The sequence below is a fragment of the Salmo salar genome, chromosome 28 (assembly GCF_965601325.2).
Source record: "Salmo salar chromosome 28, fSalSal1, whole genome shotgun sequence".
Taxonomy (NCBI): Eukaryota; Metazoa; Chordata; class Actinopteri; order Salmoniformes; family Salmonidae; genus Salmo; species Salmo salar.
This window is the reverse complement of record NC_138318.1, coordinates 17,566,445-17,580,997: the sequence shown is the minus strand read 5'-3', so window position 1 is coordinate 17,580,997 and position 14,553 is coordinate 17,566,445. Positions and strand designations below refer to the sequence as shown.

The 14,553-nt window shown below is 44.2% G+C and overlaps 1 protein-coding gene across 7 annotated transcripts in view; it reads right to left on the bottom strand.

Annotated features, from left to right (window-relative positions):
- Positions 1-2,652: 2,652 nt before the first annotated feature.
- The window catches only part of arhgap17a (Rho GTPase activating protein 17a), a 48,943-nt gene continuing 37,042 nt past the window's right edge, over positions 2,653-14,553 (bottom strand). For 3 of the 7 annotated variants that reach the window (XM_014179688.3, XM_014179686.3, XM_082970496.1), the window contains 12 exons: positions 13,453-13,580; positions 12,073-12,184; positions 11,879-11,960; positions 11,637-11,717; positions 11,395-11,508; positions 11,218-11,309; positions 10,866-11,007; positions 7,933-8,199; positions 7,044-7,213; positions 5,949-6,500; positions 5,707-5,736; positions 2,653-4,497 (listed from right to left, as the gene is read on the bottom strand). In XM_014179688.3, the coding sequence (XP_014035163.1) occupies positions 4,355-4,497; positions 5,707-5,736; positions 5,949-6,500; positions 7,044-7,213; positions 7,933-8,199; positions 10,866-11,007; positions 11,218-11,309; positions 11,395-11,508; positions 11,637-11,717; positions 11,879-11,960; positions 12,073-12,184; positions 13,453-13,580 (1,913 nt within the window). In that variant the 3' untranslated portion in view covers positions 2,653-4,354. Of the gene's footprint in view, positions 4,498-5,706; positions 5,751-5,948; positions 6,501-7,043; positions 7,214-7,932; positions 8,200-10,865; positions 11,008-11,217; positions 11,310-11,394; positions 11,509-11,636; positions 11,718-11,878; positions 11,961-12,072; positions 12,185-13,452; positions 13,581-14,553 lie in introns of all 7 variants that reach the window. The other 4 variants (XM_014179690.3, XM_082970497.1, XM_014179689.3 and 1 more) reach the window with 3 other exon arrangements.

The following is a 14,553-nucleotide window of genomic DNA, read 5'->3' as shown; positions in this document are numbered from 1 at the left end:
TATGGACAAGAATAAGAGATAAAAGTAACAAGTAATTAAAGAGCAGCAGTAAAATAACAATAGTGAGACTATATACAGGGGGGTACCGGTACAGATTCAATGTGCGGGGGCACCAGTTAGTTGAGGTAGTATGTACATGTAGGTAGACTTATTGAAGGGGGGGGGGGGGGGGGGGGGGGGGCAATGAAAATAGTCTGGGTAGCCATTTGATTAAATGTTCAGGAGTCTTATGACTTGGGGGTAGAAGCTGTTTAGAAGCCTCTTGGATCTAGACTTGGCGCTCCGGTACCCCTTACTGTGCGGTAGTTGAGAAAACAGTCTATGACTAGGGTGGCTGGAGTCATTGACAATTTTTAGGGCCTTCCTTCAACACCGCCTGGTAAAGAGGTTCTGGATGGCAGGAAGCTTGGCCCCAGTGATGTACTGGGCCGTTCGCACTACCCTCTGTAGTGCCTTGCGGTCGAAGGCCGAGCAGTTGCCATACCAGGGAGTGATGCAACCAGTCAGGATGCTCTCGATGGTGCAGCTGTAGAACATTTTGAGGATCTGAGGACCCATGCCAAATATTTTCAGTCTCCTGAGGGGGAATAGGTTTCATTGTGCCATCTTCACGACTGCCTTGGTGTGCTTAGACTATGTTAGTTTGTTGGTGATGTGGACACCAAGGAACTTGAAGCTCTCAACCTGCTCCACTGCAGCCCCGTTGATGAGAATGGGGCCATGCTTGGTCCTCTTTTTCCTGTAGTCCACAATCATCTCCTTTGTCTTGATCACGTTGAGGGAGAGGTTGTTGTCCTGGCACCACACGGCCAGGTCTCCGACCTCCTCTCTATAGGCTGTCTCGTCGTTGTCAGTGATCAGTCCTACCACTATTGTGTCATCGGCAAATTTGGTGTTTAGTCCCAGGGTCCTTAGCTTATTTATGAGCTTTGAGGGCACTATGGTGTTGAACACTGAGCTGTAGTCAATGAATAGCATTCTCACATAGGTGTTCCTTTTGTCCAGGTGGGAAAGGGCAGTGTGGAGTGCAATAGAGATTGCATCATCTGTGGATCTGTTAGGGCGGTATGCAAATTGGAGTGGGTCTAAGGTTTCTGGGATAATCGTGTTGATGTGAGCCATGACCAGCCTTTCAAAGCACTTCATGGCTACAGATGTGAGTGATACAGGTCGGTAGTCATTTAGGCAGGTTACCTTAGTGTTCTTGGGAACAGGCACTATGGTGGTCTGCTTAAAACACGTTGGTATTACAGACTCGGACAGGGGGAGGTTGAAAATGTCAATGAAGACACTTGCCAGTTGGTCACCGCATGCTCGAAGTACACGTCCTGGTGCTCTCATGCATGTTTAAGTGTTATTTGCCTCGAAGCAAGCATAGAAGTAGTTTAGATCGTCTGGTAGGCTTGTGTCACTGGGCAGCTCTCGGCTGTGCTTCCCTTTGTAGTCTGTAATGGTTTGCAAGCCCTGCCACATCCGATGAGCGTCAGATCCGGTGTAGTATAATTCAATCTTAGTCCTGTATTGACGCTTTGCCTGTTTGATGGTTCGTCGGAGGGCATATCGGGATTTCTTATAAGCTTCCGGGTTAAAGTCACGCTCCTTGAAAGCGGCAGCTCTAGCCTTTAGCTCAGTGCGAATGTGGCCTGTAATCCATGGCTTCTGGTTGGGGTATGTACGTACGTTCACTGTGGGGACGACGTCATTGATGCACTTATTGATGAAGCCAATGACTGATGTGGTGTACTCCTTTTTTTATTTAACCTTAATTTAACTAGGGAAGTCAGTTAGAACAAATTCTTATATACAATGACGACCTAGGAACAGTGGGTTAACTGCCTTGTTCAGGGGCAGAATGACAGATTTTTACCTTGTCAGCTCAGTGATTCGATCTAGCAAATTTTTGGTTACTGGCCCAATGCTCTCACCACTAGGTTACCTGCCGCCACAATGCCATCGCAGGGATCCCGGAACATATTCCAGTCTGTGCAAGCAAAACAGTCCTGTAGCTTAGCATCTACTTCATCTGACCACTTTATTGATCTAGTCACTGGTGCTTCCTGCTTCAATTTTTGCTTGAAAGCAGGAAGATAGAATTATGGTCAGATTTGCCAAATGGAGGGCGAGGGAGAGCTTTGTACGCATCTGTGTGTGTGGAATATAGGTGGTCCAGAGTTTTTCTCCCTCTAGTTGCACATTTAACATGCTGATAGAAATTTGGCAAAACTGATTTAAGTTTCCCTGCATTAAAGTCCACGGCTACTAGGAGCGTCGCCTCTGGGTGAGCGTTTTCTTGTGGCGGAATACAGCTCATTCAATGCTGTCTTAGTGCCACCCTCTGACTGTGGTGGTATGTAAACAACTACGAAAAATACATATAAACTCTCTAGGTAGATAGTGTGGTCTACAGCTTATCATGAGATAGAGGTAGAGAATTAATTTAACACACCTGGTGTCCCAGATCTTAAATCAGTTTTTTTATTTTAGAAATTGTGTGGCCGACACCCCGCAGACTTTACTGGTAGCAGGAGATTGAAGAAATGATTACTAGACAATCGTCCTCCCATCAATAAGACCAAATTAATAATTTTCTTACTCATTTTGTGTTCATGTATGAGCAATGAGCATGTGAGTGATCAAGCCATGACTCAACCATTTCACATTTTTCTTCATATACTTTATTCAGAAAGGGAGTATAACCAAGCAGTCATTTTACATTTGATTTATTTCTTGTTTCAGCTCGTTTCAGCTTGTTTCAGTTGCATACAAAACTAGCTGAGCTCAAAACGCAGCTTTAACATTTGTAGTTTAATGGCATTTGTTCATCTTTCAGAGCCTCGAAACAAGGTACTCTTTCTGCAGAAGGATAAGGCAGCAAGTAAAAGTTGAGATAGAGGGGAATCTCAGCAAGACTGCAAGGATGATGATGGTCTCTGAAAAGCTGTACAAATACTGAACATGTTTTCAGTGCAACTAAAGCATCCAGAAATGTGCCTTTTAGTTGATACCATTCAGGTTCTCTAGGAGCACAACCCTGCATTATACTCAAGGAAAAAGCAACGCGTATAAAAATAATAATAATTAAGCTTTTCTGGTCTAGTGTATCCAACACCACCTCACTACTAGGTTGTTACATTGGTATGTGTGTAAAACCCAGCTCAGTGGAAAAGGTAGAGCAGAATGATCTTCCATATAGAAACCTGTTCCCTGGAAAGCAAGCGCTTGTGGGGTTTAGACTTGGTTCAAGTGCAATATCAACTGTTGAAGTGATTCACTAGTCAGATGACAAGGTAGCTACAGTAGAAGCGCTTAAAACAGTCCTTTCCTATATTCACTTACACAGGAACTGTCACTTTAATGCCCCCAGCAACATTGACGTAAACACAGAAGATTAGGAAGGCACCTACAAGCCAAGAGGATCAGCATGTACACTGAAAGTATATAGACCTACCCCTGCTACAACGGGTTATGGAACCAGTAAGGCATGCTTCAGAAAACTGCATGATTATTAACTCAAGCTACAGGGAATGTGTTTCAGGAAATAAATACAGAGAGCGAAGGATGGGTTTCATACAAAAACAGGGATAAGAAGGTATAATTGTGAGAGACTGGAAACCTGCAGTGACCAGCTACATTTCAGCAACAGTTATTTTTTTGGGGTTTCTACTTTTACCCACGTTTACTGTGCTTTACATTTACAAATAGTATTTTTCATTTCTTGAACTAAGGCCATCATCAAGAACAACACACCAATATCAAAGAAGTCTGTCGGTCCACTGTTAACAACCCACTCTACTAGCAGTCCCTTAAGCATCTTAAAACAATTCCGTATGTTTGCTTAGAAATCCAACCCCGGGCCCTTAAAACTCATTAAGGTGCAACATCCCATGCAAATGCATACAGTTTTCATTCCAAACCTCATCATCCCCCCAGAAAATCTACAAAGCTTTATCGAGGCTTCATCAGTGCTACAGTTACGATTTCCTGGTGGGGAGGGGCCAGGGGGAAGCCTGTTCTGTAGTTCCACTGGGGTGGTTGAGTTGATTGTATGGCGTTGTAGCTGTAACAGGCCTGCGGTAGAGCGGACCAAGGGGGTGGTGATGGGAAAGTTAGTGTGTGGAGGACACCGGGAGTTGGAGTTGGGAGAGAGCAGCAGATGTGTGGTGATCTGAGGGGAGCTTGAGGTAGAAGTTGCCACTAACCACAAGTCTAGGACCAGATCACCCTACCCTTAGACCTACAGTTAACCATTAGGGGATGACACTAATATCTAACCCCGGACCTGTGGTTAGGGTCAACTTCTAACCACGCCTGGAGAGGAGATGGAGAGGGGACAGAGAGACAAGGCCAGTCCTCTTTATAGAACGGTACTCTCTGTGTCCAGCTCTGAGTCTTTGGGCTGGGGCACGGACGTCATGGAGGGGGCAGTCACTGGCTGCTGGTCCACAGCAAACTCAGGGACGAAGGCTCGGGTCAATCCTTTGAGAGACAGGGCTGGGTCTGGACAGGACAGAGAAATGTTAGTTAGCTGACTGAGGAGTTCATGTTAAAAGTCTGCTAAGCTGTAGTAGTTTCTTGAGAGACTATAAAATTACTCACTTATTCTTTAGCTAAATATTGTGGATTAACTAAGTAAAAATACTAAGAATTCAATTAATAGAAATGCCTAAAGGAGAAAACAAAAGTGGATTTTAGAATCAAATGGTGACTTGTGTTCAATGTTAGTTTGTTTTGGCAAGGATGGTTGACATGCTTAAAAAGACAAGCATAATGCAAAATGAACCTCCAGTAGAGACAATCACTCCCCCCATGCTACTACCTTCAGTACCATCATCTGAAGGATCTGACATCCAAACAGTTGTTTCAACCGATGCAATCTATTACCATTTTCCATTGGCTTAAAGATAAAAACAGGAAAATAGCAGTGCACCATCAAGTAGCGTTAAGTGCCAGCCACGCTACGTAGCATATCAGAGATGCTGAGACAACAGATTTATTCTTAAACAGAGTCATGCTAATGCTATCCACATTCCATCATAAAGGCAAATAACGCAGCCCCCTCTATTGAAAACCACATCACTGCCATCATGAGCACGGAGTTAAAGAGAGCGTCACAATGCATCCATGGCTTGCACCTTAAATACAATCCTAATCCATGCATAGCAGAACACTAAAACACACATAAGTTAGGCGTTAGGCATGCAGTTTGTTTAGCCTAAAGTGAATATGTATGAAAGTCTATGATCATGCTTAATATTCTGATGTACAATAGTATAGGCCAAGACAAGGAGCAGGCCATTATGGGGACAAGTCTTCCACTCAAGATGACAACAATGTCTTAACAAAAAAAAAAACATTTCCAGAGGGCGAACAAATGCAATTTAACGGTTTGCAAAAGACATCCTGACACAATCAAGCAAATTCATAAAGTTTCTATTCTGCCAATTCCACGAATCAAATTATTTTTTAGTTTCCGGTATGCTTTCATCATTTACAGACCAACCATTAGAGATGTCCTTTGCAAATTCCACATCAAAATGTTACTGATATTTAAATGATTTAATAATGAAGGTTGAACGTCATGATGATTCACAATCAATGGGAACAATTGTAACAGCAGGCACAAGTGGCATGTTTCTACAGTATGATGTGGTAATGGAGTAATGCCAATACAGATGGAGTGCAGGAGCTGCAAAATGCAAGTATCACCTGATAAACCTTTCATAAAGGCTCCTGAACCTGTGGACACAGGACTTTTAGATAAAACATTGTCAATATACTGTCAACACTAGAGGAAAAGGAGGTACTGAATACTGAACCAATACTATAAACTGAAAGAAGGGATTGTTGTGATATGTCTGTTCATAGATTATTGTGAATGTATTTATGTGGCGTGTTGCCAAATGAATCTCCCTTCATGGGACAATAACACGTCACTTGACTGGACTCACCCATGATTTTGTAGGCTGTGCTGCAGATCCCGTTGGTATCGTTTCCCTGTGTTGGGGGCTGAGGGGGCGGAGGGATGTTGGGCCTGTTTCTGGGTTTGGGGACGGGGCGCGGCCGGGGGAGGGAGCCTGACTGGAAGGGAGAGGGGGAGCCAGGATGGGCACCGGGTATGTCCTGGAGGGTGATGGAGGGTGGAGGGGTGTCAGGCGGGGTGGGGGTGTCTGGAGGAGACTGGTCCACCCCCGGGTAGTCTCCTGCAGGCTGGCTGAGGGCCCTAGGTTGGGGCGGGGGACTGACCTGTGAAGGTGTGGGGGGCTGTGGGGGCGGGTGGTTGGGGGCCTGGATGGGGGGCTGGTTGCTAGATTGGCGGCGGGGAGTGGTAGAGGGCTGGGAGATGGGGGAGGTAGGGGAGTGGCTTGAGGAGGAGAGGGGTCTTGGAGAGGGGGTGAGGGACTGGCCCTGGCCTGAGAAGGGGTGGTGGTTGGTAGGGTTACTGGGCTGGCCTGAAGGGGGGTTGAGCGGCTTGGGAGGGGCAGGGGCCGGCTTCTTTGTACCTGGATAGTGGAGAGAGGTGGACTTCAGAAAGGATCTTATGTCTACATATACTTTATTTTAGGCTACTCTCCGTCTAACAGGGGAGCTACACTGGGGCGTCACAAAAACAGTGGGTTTTCAGCTGCTACACTGGACTGGTTAACTATAGCCAGGCTGAGCAGAGCCCAAGCCACTTTCTGTAGTGTTCTCTGGCATGAGGCGCGCGTTAAATTCCTAAAAATAGAACCAGAGCGCCATTTTACGCTAAGCAGCGCAGGCCTCTTAAAGATCTGTGTTTCTTACACAGGTTTCATTCAAATGAATAGGAGTGTCTTACACTCTGCAACAGTTACAATTCCAGTGTAGCATGCTCGTAAATCTATGTCAAATGTAACAATATAACTGCTAGTGGAAATTACCTTGTAATAAGAGGCTTACTATTGAAAAAGAAAAGAATAGGTTCTTGATAAAAATGCCCTCATGATACCATTATGCATATAGCTCCAAATAAATGTCAAACAACCTAATAAAGCTAAGCTGAATTGCTTTAAGGAGTGTCTCACCTCTGCGCATCATGTGTGGACTGGGCCCCATGGATCCAGCCCCAGGGCCTCCCACTCCCAGCTGTCCAGCTCCCCCTCCTCCGGCTGAGCTGGCCGTGCCAGGGTGCCCCCCACCTGAACCGTTCCTCTGGTGGAGGGTCGGGGTGGAAGTGGGTTCACGCTTTGGGTTGCTTAACAGACAGACAGAGGTCCTAATTTTAAGTACAACACTCAGATTTTAGCGTAGTGCTATGAAAATGTCCATCACATTGAAGGCCTGTTCTGTGAGATTTTTGTCCTTAACTGCACTGGGCGGTGTCTTCGGTTTACCTTTTATATTCTGTCCAATGGCTCAATAGAACAGTCAAACTGAGATTGAATGGAAACCTTTCATAAACGGATTCAAAAACATCCTTTAAAAGCTACGTAAGCTCAATGAGAGGACAGAACTAATGGTCAAACAACATTTCTGCTGATTCATGTGTTCTAGCCTGAGAGCAGAGGCGTGAGGAGGGCCCTCTGAGGATGGCTGGCTCACACCAACCATTGTTGTAGAGCCAGTGGTCTGAACTGAGATGTACCCACAGTGTTATTATAATGATTACTTGTTAATTGTTTGAGGAAAATGCAGTTAGACAGCGAGAGAAAAACTCTAGGAAAATAATGCGTGAGAAACCCATGCGGTCACTTCAACATTTTCTATGCTCTGTAATCATTTTCCATTCAAAAATTACATTCAAATTACCATGAAACGCATCTATTTGTAGAAGAGCAGCGACATCACCATAAAAAGTGCACACACACTTATCAGCAAATGATCATCAAAAGGTTGCAGGCAAAAGGGTATTTCCTTCCCATGCAGTGGAGTGGCATGCGTGTCTGTGCTCCCCAGTGCACTACACACCCTTACCTGAGTTCCTCAGCGGTAGTAGCGAGAAGCTGCTGCGCTGCCACCAGGGCAGCCATACCCAGTGCCAGGCTAGGCTGGCAGCCCTCCAACGCCATGCCCCCCGGTGGGGCCTGGAGCTCAGCCACGCACCCTGTGACCTGCCCAGGCCCTGGGGCCTCCACCGGGGGTAAGGGGGGCTGGAAGGCGGGTGAAGCATGCTGCTTTCTACCTAAGGTGTTGCTGCCTCTACGGGGGATGGTGTTATGGTCCGACAGTTTGTTAGCAAAACTACAGAGAGGAGAGAGGACAGACAGACGGCAGAGCCACGTTGAGAAAGAAACCCGGGCGACAGGACAGAATCCCCAAGTCCCAGAGTAGAGAGAGAGGGGAGAGAAAGAGAGCGACAGATACTCCACACCAAATAGTCAAAAGGGATGTTATGTAGATTTGTAGTCTAAATTCACAAAGATAAAACTAGAAGCAACTAGAAGCCTATAGCACTTAAGACATCGAAAAATACATTTCAAAAAAGACCCGCATGTAAGTAGTGATAATCAGAGCTCCCAATCAAACCGTAAATTAATATATTATTGGTTGAGTTATACAAGTGAAAATCCTTTAGATTTAAATAGCATATCCTCAGCTCAGAACACTGGCAGGTATAGGATCCGTCTCTGACCTTTCACCCCATGGCAGTTCAAAGTAGAGGAATGGCGCTAGTGGTGATTGGGTGCTGCTGTCTGATGGTAATTGACCGTTAATTAACACATTTAGCATCTCCTGGCTTCCACACACAGCCTACAAGCCACTGATGCAGACCTTAAGAACATCTACATTTTAAAACATCTAATAAATCCATGTAATATAGCCTAAACTTCACAATAAATCCATTATTTATTTTAGACAGGTATAAAGAAACATGATATGAACAAAATGTAGTGTATTTCAGTACAAGAGAATAGCATACTGAGTTGTCCTTATATTAGGTCCTGATCTGGCTATGCCATATGGCTGTGGGCTACACTAGTTCATTTAGCAGACAAGATTTGCTTAGAATTCCGTGCCATTATTTTATAGTATGAAGAATACAATGGAATAAAATATAAATGATAGTTTCTCCAAACGATCTGAGGGAGTGCGTTGAGCAGTTAACAAAGAAACATGTACTCCAATATGCTTAATTTAGAGTTATTCATGTAATGTTGGGCTATATGTTTATACATTCTAAGGCTGCATGATGTTTATACATTCTAAGGCTGCATGATGTTTATACATTCTAAGGCTGCATGATGCGACTAATGACTTGAAAAGTTGCATGAAAGGCATGAGCTTTGCTGTGTTTTTTGCGCAGGTTGTACACACTTCATCAGTCTCTCCTTCCCAATTTGACAAGCACTTGATAATGCCTTGAATTTCCCGGCGGCATCCCCTTTGTGTGGCCGTAATGCCCCCTAAAAATATCCATGCCTTTTGCGGCCAGTGGCCGTTGTGCCCTTGGGCTGAATATAATCATTATGATTCACTTTTCTCTGCGTGCTGCTTACTCCGAATCACCTCTCACTCACATGGCTCTCTGTCACGTGATCGGGTCTTTCTCACAGGCTACAAGTGAAGACGGACATCGGGGACGCAACTGCGCGCGTCCTTATCCAATTCTGACGTGCATATTGAAGATATTGGAAGAACTGTCCACATTTACTTTTTGTCAGCCAACAAGATGAGTAGGCCTAACGAACAGCAAAAGCACTAACCTACGTCAATCTACTATCCCCCATAGTACAAAAGTTGACCTATTCTATTCGAGAAATAAATATTCCAAACATTGTCTGGGACAGTTGTGGGATGCGATAGACCCAAATGAATACAACCACTAGCATCAAAAATGTGGCTGACGCAACAGATCACAACATTTAGCTAAAAATGTTGATAGCCTAATAGTTTATTTATTCACATTATAAGCGCAGCAATGCGCACACGGCAGTCGGCTATAAGCGTGAATGTTCCATTAGCATAAAAACACCATTATCAAAAGTGACCGCAAATGCGATTATGCATGTTATGCTTTTATTATAAAAAGGTGCATTTATGGTGAAAATTTACTTACCCAAAATTGAAACTCACGTGCTGCATATGTAGGCTCTACACCCTGTTGTTATTTGGCCACTTTAGTTGTGATTCAAACCTTATTAAAACATATAGGCCTATGGGCCTACATGAGGTGTGCGACGATGATATGAAAGTCGCAACAAAAAAAGGTATACATCGTTTCTTGCCTGCGCTGGGCATCATTCACAAGTGATAGTGTGATGGGTGAAAATATTAGCCTATTGTTGATTTCATCTTGTCTTTACATATACTAAATAATAAATATGTGTGAAATTTGTTTTGATTTAGAATGGACCATTACAATGCACCTGTCTTGAAATAGGGGCAGCGGGAAAAAAAATAAATGTCATCTATGCACTTAAATAGCGAATGGAGGATACTTTTCCCCCGTGTTTAATTTTCGTGCCAGCCATGTAGGCTATACATGGCTGTTGTAAAGAGAAACAATGTGTTTAACATTAGGAAAGTTGAGAAATAAATATAGTAGCCTATAGAAAGCTGATGGGTTCCTCCTCTTTTAAGAGACAATCACTCTGTTTTCTCAAGCAATTACATGGCCTATCGAAATGTTGCGCAACATGAGCTCATGGGCTCTCATGAAGTGTTTGATTAGATTTACAAAGACATTTGCATTGATGTCAGAGTGATTAGAGACAATAGAGTGCTGAGTACCAGGCAGTTAGCAAGTTTGGTAGACTACTAATGACCAGCAGCAGCATCAGAGCTTGGAGAAGCTTAATTACCGAGACTAAATGGTCACGTGGAATTTGACTGCCTTCATGACTGGTGACCGCCGGTGTGGCGGTAATACAGTCACCGTAACAGCCCTAGCTACTGTTGGTGGTTACCTGTCCTTGCGAGGGTTATCGTTCTCTGGCCCCACCATACTACCAGGCCTCTTCCTCTCGATGGTGGAACAGTCGTACTCCATCGAGTGGTTGGAAGGAGGGGTGGGCATGGCGAACATCCCCGATACATTAAACTCCACATCTGTGCAAAGGCGGAGAACAGGCAAGTAGAATTCCTTTAGGCGCCATTTAAAAACAAAACAGATCTATCTTTTTGAGTAGGCTGGGAATCAGATTTATACCACTGAAAGAGCAAATCTGATGACATTCCCGTTTCAATTGTTCATGATCCTGTACACAGGAGACTAAGTTCTCCCTCCTGAGGACCCGGTCAAAGGTCATGTATACATACCCTCAGGGAAGAACCAGTCAGCGTGCTGTATGATGGGTTCTATGATGGTCACCACGTGAACAGAGGTAGCAGCAGCCATCTCAGCTAGAGTGCTGCAGGCATACAGAGGAGAGCAGACATGTTATAAACAAACATTCGTTTTTCAGTTTGAAAAGTAAGTTACTCCCCCTTTCTCACCCCTCTGTTTTGGCCCACAGCATGTTTGGTCCCAGTACAATGGCGATGTTGCTAGGAGTCATCTTGTTGACCTCACTGTCCTGAGCCAGCTTGGATAGGAACTTCACCAGATACCTACGACACAGAGACGGGCACAGTTAAGGCAAAACATTAGATGCTAAGAAACAGGGTAGCATATCTTCATAATACATACATCTTTGTTGTGAAGCAAAGTTGTGTGAACCAGTCCATCTGTTACCCACCTTAGGTTGGCTTTGTTGTTCTTCGGTAGTTGATCACACACAACCCATAGGGCCTGCAGACGCTTGTCTGGCTCTGAAACGCTGGGCAGAGAGACAGAGGGACAATCACGGACCTGTTTCATGGTTGCTCTAATTTCACTCCTTTTTTTATTTCATTTCATTTCTCATACTTCTCTTTTATTACTGCTCTACTTGGTTACACTTCCTTTTACAGCTATTGAAGACGGTGTGTGGTGGCTTACTTAGACGCCTGAATCCACTCGTCGTAAAGCTGGAAGCTCATCAGAGGTTCCGGCAGTTCTCTCAGGTAAGACTTCAGGGCTCCTGGAATGAAAGGACAGTTATGTGAGGAATGGTCTGACAGTCATTTCAGTTCTATTACTTGAAAACTCCTGCTGAAACATGTATAAAACGTGAGTAGGGGTTAGCACCGTACCAGCGACAGCGTGGGGGTCTGAGTAGAACTCCTCCAGCTGTGAGGTGGAACAGTCCAGAGCAGCCTTGAGCTTCTTCAGTTTAGAGGCCCCTGCTGCGATCCTAAACAGGCCCTGATACAACACAGACACGATTGATTTCACACAGACACACAGTCCGCAAACAATGCTTAAAGGATACATTTGCTTTTTACAACCAAATCTCTGTTTTATGTAAATGGCATGTCATAGAAGGGTCCAGACACTTTTTTGGCGATTTCACTTGATTAAAATAAATAAAAAAATCATCCTCGTTGTGTAGTACAGGGGCTCTGAAAGAACATTAACAAGTGCTCCAAAAACACCCAAATACGTCCTTTAGAAACGGAAACGCTTTCAGTATAGTGATGCAGGTCTTTAGATGTTGTACACGTGAAATTGTGTCCTTCCAAACTTTATCCGCAATGTTATATTCCATTTTGTACGACTGGAGCAGTTAACCCTATACAGCTGTTCCATTGTGTAGCCTGCTGCTAGAACGGAGGGAGCGGTATTGTTCAAGTCGCCAAAACAATGTAACATAACGTTGCAGATACATTTCAGAATTACACAATTGCATGTCTACAACATTTAAACACTATACCCTATTGATCATGTATTTTTTCCGAGCCCCCATACTGCACAACGAGGAAGTGAATCGCTGGCTGGGTAAATAAAATAAAAATGAGTGAAATCGCAAAAACATAACATTAAATGGAAAATAGGGATTTGGTTGTTAAAAAGCGAAATTCTCCTTTAAATCACTACACAGACACCCAACCCTGTATTCATTCACACACACACACACACAAATGCAAACACACATCACTCACCTCTCTCACATGCGCGCGCACACACACACACAAACACCTCCACTCTCTCTCTCCCAAACAAACAGTCCCTCTCTTCTCACCACACTGACTGTGTTGTGTTCACCCATAGAATGAACGGGAAGACAAACAATGTGCTGAGAACTAAAGACTGGGAGGAGTAAACACAGCTGATTTATTATGACCAACAAGATACTTTGCTGTATTCTAAAACTGTGCAAACACAAACATAGCATCCTAATAAATCGCAATTGCAGCATAATTGCTGACATTTCTAACATGTGAAAAGAACTTAGAACATTGCAACAGATTTGAATGTTTTTGTCCCATCTCTCCTCATGTTCATTTTTGTAAACATTTCAAATTGATGGGTTCAATTATACGTAGGACCAGTTTATGTTTCGTATTTGGGTCCACTTTCGACAAAAATGCTCAATCCACTTCCTCCATCCTATTATTCCACCCATCCATAATTAGATTTCAGTCCTCAACTTACTATGATCCCCTCATTTCTCCCCCCCTCCATCTCCCTACCTCCTCCTTCATGCCAGTCTCCAGCAGCATCATGACGCAGGCCTCTAAGGGCAGAGCGATCTCTCTGCTGCTCCTCTTCAGATGCTCCTCCAACCCCGTCCCAAACGCTGGCTTCTCCGTCCACGAGTCTGAAGGGAGAGCGAGAGAGTGGTAGAGAGCGAGAATGGTAGCACTAAGCATGGTGGTAACAACACTAAAGTTGTTACGGGTCTGCAGCGAGAGAGGGCGGTAGGTAGTCACCCCAGGAAGAGCAGTGTGTGGATGAGAGGTTAGGAGGCCTGGGAATGGTCGATTTCTAGGTCAACAATGTCCCCTCTGGCCAACCATCAGTCACTCCCTCCTCCAATAAAGCTAGCTGTAACGAATAACCACATGGTCTCCATCCATGGTCTGTGTTCCCACTCTGTGGAAAGGAAAGCCCAGGTAGGTCTGACGTGAGCTTTAAAGTGTTCGACTTTGAGTCATCATATCCTACATGCTGAGAGCAAGGCTGTCTGATTTAGACCAAATGTGTTCGGTTTACTAGATAAAAACAAGCTAACAGGACACAGCTTTACAACCACAGAGAGGGAGAGAGGGAGGATGCCCATACTAAAAAGAGAGTGGAGACACCAAAATAAAATGTCTTCCCTGTAATCCTTTTCAATCCTACAGAAACAATAAGCAATTTTTCTATATTTGACAGTGCCTGCCAGTTGCATTCAGACATCATTGAGAATAATAAGCAATTACTTTGACTGAGAGATGGTTGATGTGGCATTTTAATATAGTTATAAGTGATTGAAATGGTCTAAGAAATAAACAAGAAGCAAACAGCTGTAGACTAGCTGGCAGGGGGAAATAAAGGAGACAAAGGAAAGATTCACCCATTTTGAATGTTATATCGTTTTTAGGCATCGCTAAACAATGTTCTATCGATTCTGGGGCTCATTCTGTTTTCATGTTATAAGAATTGATGGTTTTGGGTGGATGTTTCCTTTAAGACTTCAGCCTAATTTAACAATAACATCATAATATAGTGGACAGAGTTCCTGTATCACGCTCAGTTAAACCTTTATAAGCCTGAAGTAGAAAACAAAGAGCCTGTGGCTAGAGGGGGGT